At 36.3% G+C, this 14,730-nt stretch overlaps 1 protein-coding gene across 2 annotated transcripts in view; it reads right to left on the bottom strand.

The window, feature by feature from the left end:
• Positions 1-14,730, bottom strand: part of TMTC2 (transmembrane O-mannosyltransferase targeting cadherins 2) — a 456,255-nt gene that overhangs the window by 172,267 nt on the left and 269,258 nt on the right. For both annotated transcript variants that reach the window (XM_015152361.3, XM_028829760.2), the window contains 2 exons: positions 1,310-1,395; positions 675-859 (listed from right to left, as the gene is read on the bottom strand). In XM_015152361.3, the coding sequence (XP_015007847.1) occupies positions 675-859; positions 1,310-1,395 (271 nt within the window). The remainder of the gene's footprint in view (positions 1-674; positions 860-1,309; positions 1,396-14,730) is intronic.

Raw genomic sequence — 14,730 nt, 5'->3', positions numbered from 1 at the left:
AGTGGGAGGGCAGGGGAAAGCAGTTTGAAGGAGAGAGAGGGGCAATAAGGAACTCATGCAAGCAGGCTTCCAGGAAAGGAGGAACAGTCTGGGTCACCTCCTAACCTACTGTGCAACATCCTGTTACACCACTGATTCTTTTCTCTCAGTTAAGAAATAATAAAATTAAATTTTATTTCATAGCAGTTTTTTAAAGAATTAAGAGAAATGGGTGGCACTTATATCAAATCACTTCCTTAACATGCAAAGTACAAAGAAAGTATTTTTTAAAATCTCAAACACTGGCTATAGGGTAACAATTCTAGAAACTGTGTCTTGGATCATCAAACCAAAGAAATGGTGAGCAAAGAAGCTCGAGAAACATTTCATGTTATTTCCCCAATCTTGAACAGTCTCAATACATATTGACATACCATTGACATAATTGCTCTGAGAAACTCACAGGAAAGAAATCTATTAAATTTTTATTTAGCAGAAGCTTTTTCTAAACAAATTTGATCAAAAAACCCTTCTAATGTCATCAGGTATTAGTTTTTCAAAGGACAATAGTTTAATGTGTATACATATTAGTTGTTGAAAGGACACAGGCTCTGAAAGGAGGCTGTAGGTTAGAAACCGCTGAGACTAGATCCGAACAAGGGGGAGAGAAAAGGATAGAGAGGCATTGGCCAGACCTCATAGTGTCCCTGCTCATGATACAGCTTTCCCAGGTTGTACAAACAACTGGTAACAGAGCTCTTGTGTGCATGAGGGTCCTTTAGGTTTTCATCTGGGATCTCAGAACACTTTAAGAATGTCCGTCGGGCCTCTTCCGTCCTTCCTTGGTTCATTAGAATAATACCGGTATTTAAATATGCAGCTGAGGGGGAAAAGTGGAAACGAAAATGTGAGAAGATGATATACACTGTGAATAAAATAAAGTTTTCTTTGTTTCAATTTGGTTTCTATGGTTTAGTGCTCATTAAAAAAGAAAAAAGTACTTAAGACACAAATACTCATGGGATCAACAATGGTAGTAGAAGCTGCAAATATCACTGCAAAACATATGAAATAGTCCCTGCCAGCAAGCACTTCCAAATATTTTAAGCTTAAAATCTAGTTGAGTAAAAGTTATAGCTATCATAATTTTTTAAATGATCAATGGACATCAAAGTATGATGCAATTGAAAGATATAACTGTTAGAGGTTCATAATTTGATTAGCAAGTATTCAGAAATAAAAACACCAAGTGTTTTCTCAGTGAGGCTGTAGAGTTAATTTTCAAATATAGAAAGAGGTATAAAAAAATAAAAACTTGAATATTACTTACAAGCCAGGGTAGGCCTGCTCCCAATGGCCAATTTATAATAATGTAGTGCTTCTGAAAACCTGCTGTTCTCCTGGAGAAGTAGCCCTCTGCATGAGGAAAACAGAAATTTAGAGAAAGGACTGTATTATTATATATAAAACCACAAATTTTTATTTTATATTCCAAAAATAAAAACGGTTAACAACGCAGTAAAAATGCTAACCTGGTAGTATAAAAATAAATTCTAAATATAAGGAAATGATTCCTCAGGAGGGAAAATACTGGGTAGGTATCAGTTGCATTTGTGCTGCATTAGAAAGTATTAGGAGGTATTTTCTAAAAGCCTTTAACCACCATTGAACTTTCCCCTTTTCTAGCCGTCTTTTCTCTCCCACTAGAATTACTAACCACCTGGATTTCTTCTTGGAGCATGCACATTTTCCCATCACTTCGGAAAGGAAACTTGTCTAAGGCAGTGAGATATGTATATATGGAAACATGAGATGCCTCTCTCACTAGCTGTGTTACTTGGGAAATATTGGTGCTTGGCTGCCTGAGAGGAAAAAGGTAGTTTGGCTCAATAGTAAAAAGAGAGACTTTAATCAGATGCCAAAAAAGAACAACAAAAAAGACTGAAAGCTATCCACATCATCCTTTTCTTGATATTTGGATTTAGTTTAATAAGATTGGATTTCAGAACATTGTGCAAATTTCAGTTCACTGTTCTGAAAAACATCTTTCTCTGCAGACCCCAAGAATCCATAGGCTTTCTTAGAAGGCGCTAAGGTAGTAACTGCATGTAACATCTCAGCCAAGCCAGAACCCACCCTCATGACCGAATGAAATCAATTACAGGCATGTCTATCAAAACAAGGTGTTGGAGAATTGAACTAAGTTCAAAAAGCTCGCACAGAGGGCTTTTTGGCCTATCCCCATTCTCTTGTAATCAGTAAGTATCTTACAGACATTCCGCACATCTATTGAGCCTGAATACTGCTGTTATCATCTCAAATTGCAGATTCAACTTGGCAGCTGCTGAGGTCTTTGAAAGGCTGGTAAAATGGAGGTCAGAGAAAAGAGAAGGCTGCTAATAAAAACTTATTCTGTTAAGCATTTTAAAATACATTATTTAATGAGCATCTTGGGAAAATATTTAAAATTAAAGAATGCTCACATGTGTCAAAAGCACATATTAACAACTTCATTATTTCTCATAGTTGCTAAAAAGTCATCTGAATAAAGAACTCCCAAACACATTAAGATCACTTTCACATATATATATTTCTATTAAAAAATTTGAACAACAGTTAATTTGATCATGAAATTAATATGCTATGCTGTCAAGTGTACTTGTCTGCTGCTAGCAACAAGAGAGAATAAAGCTTCCTGCAGTAGTCAAGTATTTGTGGAAATGGTCAGTTTTATTCAAACATGGGCAAAATTGATAAAGAGGATGAACAAATTTTTAAAAAGGAATATTCTTTATGACAATAATTTTACTGACATAATGCTTTCCCATGAATTAAACTCATACATATTAGCTAACTTCTGAAACTTATCTACAACCTTAAATGTCTTCATGGCTTTGCTTTAAAATTCAGATAAAGAAAAAAAAATTCAGATAAAGAGGTGCATCTCCTTTGATAGAAGGCTAAGGGCACGAGGGGAGAAATACCATCTAGATATTTAATTCTATTTTTTCTAGCTTTTTTAGAAATTAAAATCCTTCAATCAACCCCTCTTTGTCCCAATATCTTCAGCTGCTTTTACCATATAGTTTTCTTAAGATTACAAAAATGTTCATTTACCTCTTAGACATAGGAGAAGAAAATACCCGTATAACCTTTATTCTTTCTTGTATCCACCTCTAACTACTGCTTATGACTGTTCTTCCTTTCAAAGCCAGATTTTCTTTAACAATGGTCTGTGGTATGTATGACCAATTTCCCAATCCCATTTACCCCTAAATCCTGTTTAGATTCCCTTCCCAGAATTCCCCTGAAATGTCCTATTAAATTTCTACCAATTATCAGACCCCCAAAATAGTGCACTTATGTCAAACTCCACTCAACTACTACACCTCAGACCACTGAATTCATCTTCCTTCCTGAAATTCTGTATTCCTGGGCTCCTGAGAGACCAGTCTTCTTGAGAACTTCCTACACAGAATGAAAAAGAAAATGTCTCTTTATTCATGAACTCCTTTAAAAGCAGTTGGTGTTTTACAGGATTTTGTACTTGTCTCTAGGAATAAATACAGTCTACATGGATAAATAGAGTCTCTGCATGACATCATGCATAAATGTGGCTCATGTATATGCTGACTGCCCACAATTTAGAAATAATGATCTCCCTCCTGACATCAAGATCTGCTTTCAAAAGCTGAGCCACAACAAGATGGAGGCTCACTGAAACTTCAAAATCAATACCTCCAAACAATGAAATCAGTATCTCCCACCGAAAAATAAATAAATGAAACAAATAAAATCGGGTAAAAATCTTTGTAATTAACACAAACTCCAGTTGCTAAAATGAGAAACCTGACTGTCACTCTTAAGTCTTCACTTATCCTCACAATTCCATGTTTTGTCTCCTAAGCCCACCTATTCTTATTTTCTAAGGCTCTTTACTCTGCCCCTCAAGGTTTATCTTTATAGCTCTGTCAGAGCCCTTTTTATCTTATCTGTCACCTGAATAACAGCAATAGCCCACTAATTAGTCTCCACATAATTACAATCCTAAAGGGCAAATATGCTATTAGGCTAGATGGAATGAACATGAAGGGAATGAGCACATATCTCTGACAATGTACCTAAAGCTCATAAACCTTGAAAACTGAGGTACGTAGCCTCATGGGATTCCCAATGTTGACAGACTATCTTCCTGTCATTTTCCAATTCATAAAATATACAAAGACGAAAAAAAAGATAAATAGTATAATAATCACAGTGGGACAAACGTGTTCTGCCTGCCTTATTCTTGTGGGGAGGGGGCGGATCCTAGTCACTCAGAGGAAATCAGCAAATCACTTCCAGGAATACATGTACTGTGAGTCTTTGAATTAGAATATCATCATCCTCTATATAATCTGAATAAAGTTAGCAATGGAGTGAGTCTAAGATAGATGACTATTGTGACTGATTTCTTATGGGCTAAGGATTTAATTGAGCATTAACTATGTCCAAGAAAGGATGTTGCAAATGTGAACAAAACAGAGTTGCACTCACCTATGGATGCAAAATCTACTGAGGGAGATAAATAAGAAAACAAAGGGTGTAGAAAATTACTGTACTACAGGGCAGAGGATCACCACTGCCCAGTCCAGGAATGGACAAGGAAAGGTCTGGAGTCCAAATAATACTGGCAGATGCTGAAAGCACACCATAGTAAAAAGAGTTATCAGCTCCACATTACAAAGGGAGAAAGAGAGGCTCAGAGAATTAACCAACTCCCTCTAGTTACTATGATTAATAAGAGGCAAAGCCAGAATTAAAACAGTTTCTGATACTAAATCTAATGCTCTTTCTAGAAGAAAAAGAGAAAAGAGATGAAATAGTTCAATTCCAGGTACATGTGTGCTCAGTTACATTTCTTTTTGCTGTAAAACCTTCCAAATTTTATATAATGTTAATTTGTGTTGATACAATGAAAAGGAGTCAAGTGCCATGTTGGAAATTCTGGATAAATTTGGACCAATTCTAGCACTGTTATGACTAGGGTTCTGTTAGTGTTGTTTTCCAGATTGATAAAACCCTTTTTTATTTTACTGATAACATGATAGAAATCCTTCATGTTACAACAGTTACAATAATAACAATGATAGTGGCAGAGAAACTTATTCAGTACTTAGAATGTATGGAGCATTTTACATACATTAATTTATTATTCAACAATAATCTTAAGAGGTAGGATATTATTACTTTCTTCATTTTGTACATAATGAACCTTGGGCAAGAAAAAGTTACATAGCATACCTAAGGTCAAATAACAGGTAACAAAGTGCCAAAATTCAAGCCTAATAGTCTGGATATAAATGAGGACCTGTAATTTAATAAATCATTCATACTAAAGGCTTTTTATGACTTGTCATGACTGTTTAAAAATGTCATAGCTTGTTTACATGCAGATCATGTCCAAATCTTCTGGTATCTATGTATATGAAAAACAGGAACATATTAAACATTTTTTTTAATTAAAAAAAACTGATACCCACATATTCGTTAAAATTTTAATTTAGATTCAAGGGGTTCATGCACAGGTCTGTTACATGTATATATTGAGTGATGCTGTGGTTTTGGGTACAACTGATCCTATCACCCAGGTACCAAGCATAGTACCAATTAGTTAATTTTTCAACCATTGCTCCCCTCCCTCTCTGCTCTAGTAATCCCCAGTGTATTTTATTGCCATTTTATGGCCAGGAATATCCAATATTTAGCTGCCACTTCCAAATGAGAACATGCAGTATTTGGTTTTATGTTCCTGCATTAATCTCCTTAGGATAATGACCTCTAGCTGCATGCATGTTATGGCAAAATACATAATTATATACTTTTTATGGCTGTGTAGTATTTCCTGGTGATTTACCCCCTTTTCTTTACCCAGTCCATCATTAACAGAACCCAGATTGATTCCACAGCTTTGTTATTTTGACTAGTGCTGTAATGAACATGTGAGTGTAGGTGTCTTTTTGATAGAATGATTTATTTTCCTTTGGGTATATAGCCAGTAATAGGACTGCTGGGTCAAATGGTAGTTCTGTTTTAAGTTCTTCAAGAAATCTCCACACTGTTTTTATAAGTATTCATTGTCTCACCATCATCTATTGTTTCTTTGACTTTTTAAATAATAGCCATTCTGACTGGTGTGAGATGGCACCTCACTGTGGTTTTTGATTTGCATTTCTCTGATGATAAGTGATGTTGAGCATTTTTTCTCCTGTTTATTGGCTGCTTTCATGTCTTCTTTTGAAGTGTCTGCTCATATCTTTCTCTTTTTCTTTGTTTTGTTTTTAATGGCATTGTATTTTGCTTGTTCAATTATTTACATTCCTCATAGATTCTGGATATTAGACCTCTGTTGGATGCATAATGTGCAAATATCTTCTCCCATTTTGTAGGCTGTCTGTTTACTCTGTTGATAGTTTCTTTTGCTATGCTGAAGTTCTTTACCGTAATTAGGTGCTGTTTGTTAATTTTTGTTTTTGTTGCAATGTCTTCTGAGGACTTGGTTAGAAATTCTTTCCCGGCCGGGCGCGGTGGCTCAAGCCTGTAATCCCAGCACTTTGGGAGGCCGAGGCGGGCGGATCACAAGGTCAGGAGATCGAGACCACAGTGAAACCCCGTCTCTACTAAAAAAAAAATACAAAAAATTAGCCGGGCGCGGTGGCGGGCGCCTGTAGTCCCAGCTACTCAGGAGGCTGAGGCAGGAGAATGGCGGGAACCCGGGAGGCGGAGCTTGCAGTGAGCCGAGATCGCGCCACTGCACTCCAGCCTGGGCAACAGCGTGAGACTCCGTCTCAAAAAAAAAAAAAAAAAAAAAAAAAGAAATTCTTTCCCAAGGCTTATGTCCAGAATGGTGTCTCTTAGGTTTCCTTCTAGGATTCTTATAGTTTGAGGACTTACATTTAAATATTTAATCCATCTTGAGTTAATTTTTACATATGGTGAAAAGGAGGGATCCAGTTTGATTTCATGCATATGGCTAGCCAGCTATCTCAGCATTATTTATTCAACAGCAAGTCCTTTTCTCACTGCTTATTTTGGTGAAATTTGTCGAAGATCAGATGGCTATAGATGTGAGACTTTCTGGATTCCAGATTCTGTTCCACTGGTCCGTGTGTCTGATTTTGTGTCAGTACCATGCTGTTTTGGTTGTGGCAGCCTTGTAGTAGAGTTTTAGGTTGAATAATGCAATGCCTCCGGGTTTGTTCTTTATGCTTAGAATTACTTGGGCTATTCAGGCACTTTTTTGGTTCCATATATTAAAATAGTGTTTTTCTAATTCTGTAAAAACTGACATTGGTAGTTTGATAGAAATAACATTGAATCTGTAAATTGCTTTGGGCAGTATGGCCATTTTAATAATATTGATTCTTCCAAATCGTGAGCATGGAATGTTTTTCCGTAGTTTGTGTCATCTGTGATTTCCTTCAGCAGTGTTTTATAGTTTTACTTGTAGAGATCTTTCACCTCTTTGGTTAGAAATATTCCTATTTGTGTGTGTGTGTGTGTGTGTGTATGGCTATTGTAAATGGGACTGCATTCTTTATTTTGTTCTCAGCTTGAATATTATTCATGTATAGAAATGCTACTGACTGTTTTACATCAATTTTTATATCATGAAACTTTATTGTAGTCATTTATCTGTTCCAGGAGCCTTTTGGCAGAGTCTTTAGGGTTTTCTGAGTATAGACCAATATCATCAGTAAAGAGTGAGTTCGACTTCTCTTCCTACTTGGAGGCCTTTTATTTCTTTCTCTTGCCTAACAGGAGTTCCAGTACTATGTTGAATAGGAACGGTGACAATCAGCATCTTTTCTTATTCCAATTCTCAAAGAGAATGCTTCCAGTTTTTGTCCATTTAGTATGATGTTGGCTGTGGATGTGTCAAAGATGGCTCTTAATATGTTGAGGTTTGTTCCCTCAATGTCTAGTTTCTTGAGGGTTTTATTATAAAGGGCTGATAAATTTTATTAAAAGTTTTCTCTGCATATACTGAGATAATCATATAAATTTTGTTTTTAATTTTACTTATGTGGTGAATCACATTTTTTGATTTGCACATGTTGACCAACCTTGCATCCCAGGAATGAAGCCTACTTGATTGTGGCAAGTTACCTTTTTAATGTGCTGCACAAATTCAGTTTACTAGTATTTTACTGAGGATCTTTGTGTCTATGTTCATTAGGGATATTGGTCAGTAGTTTGCTTTAGTTTTTCTTTTCTTTTTTTTCTTTTTTTTTTTTTTTTTTGAGACAGACTCTTGCTTTGTCACCTAGGATGGAGTACAGTGTTGTGATCATAGCTCACAGAAGCCTTCATTTTCCATACTCAAGTGATCCTCCTGCCTCAGTAGCTGGGGCTACAGGTGTGTGCTACCACACCTAGGTAAACTTTTTGATTTTTAGTAGAGATGAGATCTTGCTGTGTTGCTCAGGCTTGTCTTGAACAACTGAGGGCAAGCGATCCTCTCACCTCGGTTTGCCAATATATCAGGATTGCAGGCATGAGCCGTTGTGCCCAGCCTGGTTTTCTTCCTTGTGTCTTTGCCAGGTTTTGGTATCAGGGTGATGCTGGCTTCATAGAATGAGTCAGGGAGGAGTCCTTCCTCCTTGATTTTTTTTTTTGGATAGTTTTAGCAGAATTAGTATCAGCTCTTTGTACATCTGATAGAATTTAGCTGTGACTCTATCTGGTCCAGTGCTATTTGGTAGGTAAGTTTTTGTTTTTTGTGTTTTTCTTTTTTTTTTAAATTACTGATTCAATTTCTAAAGTCAGCATTAGTCTGTTCGGGGTTTTTATTTCTTCCAGGTTCAATCTTGTGAAACACACCAGGAATTTATCCATTTCCTCTGGATTTTCTGGTTTGCGTGCATAGAAGCATTCATAATATTCTCTGAGGATCTTTTACATTTCTTTGAGATCAGTTGCAATGTCATCTTTGTTATTTCTGATTGTGCTTATTTGTACTCTGCACCAACCTAATGTCATCCCTCTTTTTTGTCTTTGTTCATCTCTCTAGTGGTCTATAGATCTTCTTTGTCCTTTAAAAAAACTAACTTTGGGGTTCACTGATTTTGTTTCGATTTTGGGGTCTCAAATTCATTCAGGTCTGTTTTGACTTCTGTTATTTCCTTTTTTCTTCTGCCTTTGCAGTTAGCTTGCTCATGTTTTTCTAGTTTAGGTGTGACGTTAGATCGTTAATTTAAAATCTTCCTAGACTTTTGAGGGAAGCGTTTGGGACTATGAATTTTCCTCTTAACACTGCTTTTGTTGTATCCCAGAGACTTTAGATTGTTGTGTCTCTGTTTTCATTTACTTAAAAACATTTTGATTTTTGTTTTAATTTCGTTGTTTACCCAAAAGTCATTCAGGAGCAAGTTGCTTAATTTCCATGTAATACTGTGGTTTTGAGAGAACTCCTTGGTAATGATTTTTATTTTTATTCCAAGAGTGGTCCAAGAGTGTGGGTGGTATGATTTCAGTTTTCTTTTTACTTTAGTGAGATTACACATTGATTACATGACTAAGCATGTAGTCGATCTTGGGCGATGTTCCATGTACAGATGAGAAGAACGTATATTGGGTGGTTTATTGGTATTCTAGAGATAGCTATCAGTTCAGTTGGTCCAGTGTCGAATCTAAGTCCAGAATTTATTAGTTTTCTGCCTCAATGATCTGTCTAACATTGTCAGTGGGGTGCTGAAGTCCCCCACTATTATTGTGTGGCTATGTCTTTTTATAGGCCTAAAAGTACTTGTTTCATGAATGTGGGTGTTCCAATGTGGAAGGCATACATATTTAGGACAGTTAAGTCTTCCTGTTGAATTGAATACTTTATCATTATGGAATGCCCTTCTTTGTACTTTTTTTTACTTATGCTCATTTAAAGTCTGTTTTACCTGGTCAGGTGCAGTGGCTCATGCCTGTAATCCCAGCATTGTGGGAGGCAAAGGTGGGTGGGTCACCTGAGGTCAGGTGTTCAAGACGAGTCTGGCCAACATGGTGAAACTCCATCTCTACTAAAAATACAAAAATTAGCCAGGCATGGTGGTGGGAGCCTATAATCCTAGCTACTTGGGAGGGAGGCTGAGGGCAGGAGAATCACTTGAACCTGGGAGATGGAGGTTGCAGTCAGCTGAGACCACACCATTGCACTCTAGCCTGGGTGACATAGACTCCGTCTCAAATAAACAAAGTAAATCTGTTTTATCTGATAGAAGAATAGTGACTCTTGCTCTTGGTTGTTTTCTGTTTGCATACTACATCTTTCTCCAACCCTTTACTATGAGCCTGTGGGTGTCATATTATGTGTGAGATGTGTCTCTTGAAGACAGCAGACATATTTTTTTTTATTCCACTTGCTACTCTGTGCCTCTTAAGTGGAGCGTTTAGACATTTTACATTCATGATTAATATTAATATGTGAGGTTTTGATCCTATCATGAAGTTATTAGTTTTTTGCTTTGTAGTTTCTATTGTGTGGTTGTTTTATAGGGTCTATGGGCTATATACTTAAGTGTGTTTTTGTGGTAGCAGGTATCATTCTTTTGTTTGTTTAGAACTCAAGGATATCACATAAGGTTGACATAGTGGAAGAACATATTTTAATATGGCAGTAAGTCCATATCATACAGAGTTGCCTGGAAATTAAGAAAATCAGGCCATGCTATATATTAGTGTGAATTTAAAGTGCCTTTTGGGGGAGAAGTTGAAAAAAAATATTTCCAGTCTCTTAAATTAAAAGTAGTAGGGTCAATTTTGTATATCTATGTGTAGATGGATATATTACAGCATTTTTAAAAGAATATTTTCCTTCTCAGATTTTTCCTCTAATGATCTATCTTTTAGAACAACAGACAGTGAAATTAAGCAGCCAGTGATGAAGAAAATAATTGGGGAAAGAGAAAGAATCAGTATTTGTTTTTGTCAAAGAAAGAAAATGCACCTGGACATATGAACTACTGCTATTTCTAAGACCTAAATTCTAGAAAATCATGTTACTTAAAACAAAATAACAAAATGTTCTCTTTTAAATCCTTTTAACCTTTTTTTTTTGTCTGATCATGAGCACATGTTCTAATAATACTGCATGTGTAGTATTTCTTTTCCCTAGGAACATTTCGCCCATCTTTTCTCCCATCTCCCCTAACAACCCTGTCTTTGTCTAAGATACTACTTTATGAAATCACAATAATCTGGACACTTGATTAATGAAGAACAGTCAAATCCACAATAACAGTGGATTGGGCAGAGTTGAACGCAAACATTAAATGTAAATAGGCATATGGGTCCCTAGGTGATCCTAAACATTGACAGAGAAAGAAGAGGAACATTTATTTAGCACAGTGATTCTCAATCAGGAGTGACTTTCCCCACCCCCCGCCCCAGGGGATATTTGGCAATGTCTGGAGACATTTATGCTTGTCACAACTTGGGGAATGTAACTGGCATTTAGTGGGTAGAGTCCAGGAATGCTTTTAAACATCTTACAAGGCACAGAACAGTCTTCCACAGCAAAGAATAACCCAGTCCAAAACATCAACAGCACTAAAGTTGAAAAACCATAATTAGAATTTCATATCAACTAACTACAATACATTGCTTCAGAAAATAAAGTCCAGTGTCTCTTCTAATTGCACACACCAACTATACAAGAAGACAGACTACACGAAAGCAAATTAAAAGGATTAAATTATTTTTCATTAAAAAGTCTAACCTACCATTTCTACTATTTTCACAAAAAAGGTAAAAGAAAAATGAAATTTTCTAAAAATTAAAAAGAAAAGCATGCCCTTTCCTACTTCTGACAATACATCTGACCAAATTGTCAGTGCCTCTTTGTAGTAAGACTGCCTTCTTGATAGAACTGTCAAAACATCTAAATCCTTAAGTAAAGTGGCCTTTTGCCTCTTGTTCTAACAAAGGTCTAAAAAATGGTTGAAATCTGAGAGATTCAAGTGTGGGTATGAATAAAGCACAGTAGGAGATGAAAGTATGCTTTTCAAGAGTACATATTTCAGTAACAAAGCTGATGTCCCTGCAATACGCAAGGGAAACAGGATCCTGCTTAACATGGAATCACACACCTTCAAAACCAGGGAAATACTGAAGGATAAACAGTTTCTTTCTTGCTTTGATTTCATTAAAGTGTAATGTGCAGCACTCTTACAATACATTAAACAGTGACAACAAGCTTACCAAATAATGAATACATAATTTTTCAGTGAATTGTCTCACGGTGAAGACAGACAAGCAAACAATCACAATACTGTGTAAAGAGGGTCGTGATAAAATGTAAGGTGTTTTGGGAACCCATGAAAGGAACACCTACCCAAGAGAACAGGTGAGGTGAAGTTCCTAGAGAAGATGAGAAAAAAAAAAGGACCAAGTCCGGAACGCAGACAAGAGCATTCCAGACAGATCAAGCCATGTGTATGAAAACTCAAGACTTACAGAGGAAAACTCAAGACTTACAGAATTGCTATTGTTGACCTAACAATAGCAATAATAACAGGCTTCATGAAAATAAAATGACATAATCGATGTAGGAAGCATTTGGGAAACTAAAAAACTAAGATGACTGAAAATTAGGACTATATTAACAAGAATGAGTTTCAGTAATAGTTTTGCTATTGCCTGGACAAAAAAAAAAAAAAAAGAAAACTTAATCAAAATAAGTCAGATAACAATGTTTATAGGCAATGATTCACAAAATATTTTTAATGTCCAGTTATTTAAAAAATATGTTCATTTTAAACTAAAAGATGTTTCTGAATTTTCATTTGATTATCCTTTAACACACGTAAGGACTTTGAAACTAAGGTTTATTTATTTATTTTTTTTCCTCAGAGATAATACATAAACTTTAGATATTCACATTTTTTCCTAAGGTTATTTATGCATTTGAAATTTGCAAACTGAAATGAAACAACATTGGTTGCAGTCATATTTGAACTTTGCATTAATCCAAATTTCCTAATCAAATTTGCTTATTTAGCTAATGGCTTTAGTAATGAGATTTTACATAATTTAGCGGTTAAATGTGATTACAGATGCATTTACTCACTTTTTTCAAGAATTATGCTTAGTTTTAGGCAACGTTTATAATATGACACTTGGAAAAATAAATCTTTAATCTCCATCATTCAACAGAACTGATAATTTAATAGCACGGTACACTCATAAAACACAAATGCTCCCAAATCTTGTTTGATAAAATAGATATAAGGCAAAATTCTCAAGTGACTACACTGGCAATAAATGGAATTAAATTCAAAATTCTTTTTAAATTTACTTACTGTAAATAAGTTCTACTACTTGAATTAATTACAGTAATTCCAAAATTAAGAGAGACACAAGAGCTTAGGAATTAAGTACCTAATAAACACTAGCCACTGTGTTGGAACTGAAAACATAAAAAGAACCATGATCAAATATGCAGCCAGGTTTGGTCATGTGACAAGTTGCACAAGAATCCTGCACTGCTTTAGGGAATAACCTGAAAGGAGTGAGAGTATTTCCTCCCTTACCCCACCTCTTTGCTGCTAGCTGTAAGGTAGAAGTCCTGTGTTGAGGGAGGTAGAGGTCAAACTAAAACTAACACAAGCTCTGGAAACTGAACCCTTGATAAAACTGTCCAACCAGCAGGGACTGCATATCTCTGGACTTCCCTTTTATAAGCCAGATTAAAAAAATATGTAACTAGTTTAAGCCGCTGTTATTTTCGGTTTCTTATCACTTGCCAACCAACCTCTTCACAACTGACAAAATGCCATATGCACTATTCATGTTTTTAAAAATGTATAATGCTGCCGGGTGTGGTGGCTCATGGCCATAATCCCAGCACTTTGGGAGGCTGAGGTGGATAGATCACCTGAGGTCAGGAGTTTGAGATCAGCCTGGGCAAGATGGTGAAATCTCGTCTCTACTAAAAACAAACAAACAAAATATACCACACACAAAAATTAGCAGGGCATGCTAGCATGCATTTGTAGTTCCAGCTACTAGGGAGGCTGAGGCAGGAGAATCACTTGAACCCAGGAGACAGATGTTGCAATGAGCCGAGATTGCACCACTGCACTTGAGCCTGGGCAACAGAGCAAGACTCCATCTCAAACAAACAAACCCATAAATATGTGTGTGTGCGTGTGTGTGTGTGTGTGTATTTATATATGTTATAAAATATGTAACATCAAATATAGCTTTCATAGAGAAATTTTAATAAAAACTTCCTTTAATTACATTTGAATAAATACAAAGTATGAGCTGTCTGGTTTTGAGTGATAACCAGATTAGTTAACTGCCAAGAATAAAACTTAGAATTAAAATAGTTAATTAAAATTAAATAATTACCATAGCTCAAGGAGGCCGGCCTGCCTCGTAGATTCCTCCGCTGGGGATGGGGCATAGCTAAACAAAAACCAGCAGAAACCTCAGCAGAGGTAAATGCCCCTGTCTGATAGCTTTGAAGAGAGCAGTGGATCTCTCAGCACGGAGGTTGAGATCTGAGAATGGACAAACTGCCTGCTCAAGTGGTTCCCTGACCCCTGAGTAGCCTAACTGGGAGACATCCCCCAGTAGGTGCAGACTGACATCTCACACCTCACACAGCGGGGTACAACCTTGAGACAAAGCTTCCAGAGCAAGAATCAGACTGCAACACCCGCTGTTTAGCAATATTCTATTTTCTGCAGCCTCTGCTGCTGACACCCAGGCAAA

This window comes from Macaca mulatta, chromosome 11 (genome assembly GCF_049350105.2).
Source record: "Macaca mulatta isolate MMU2019108-1 chromosome 11, T2T-MMU8v2.0, whole genome shotgun sequence".
In the NCBI taxonomy this organism is placed as follows: domain Eukaryota; kingdom Metazoa; phylum Chordata; class Mammalia; order Primates; family Cercopithecidae; genus Macaca; species Macaca mulatta.
This window is presented reverse-complemented; position numbering and strand designations above follow the sequence as displayed.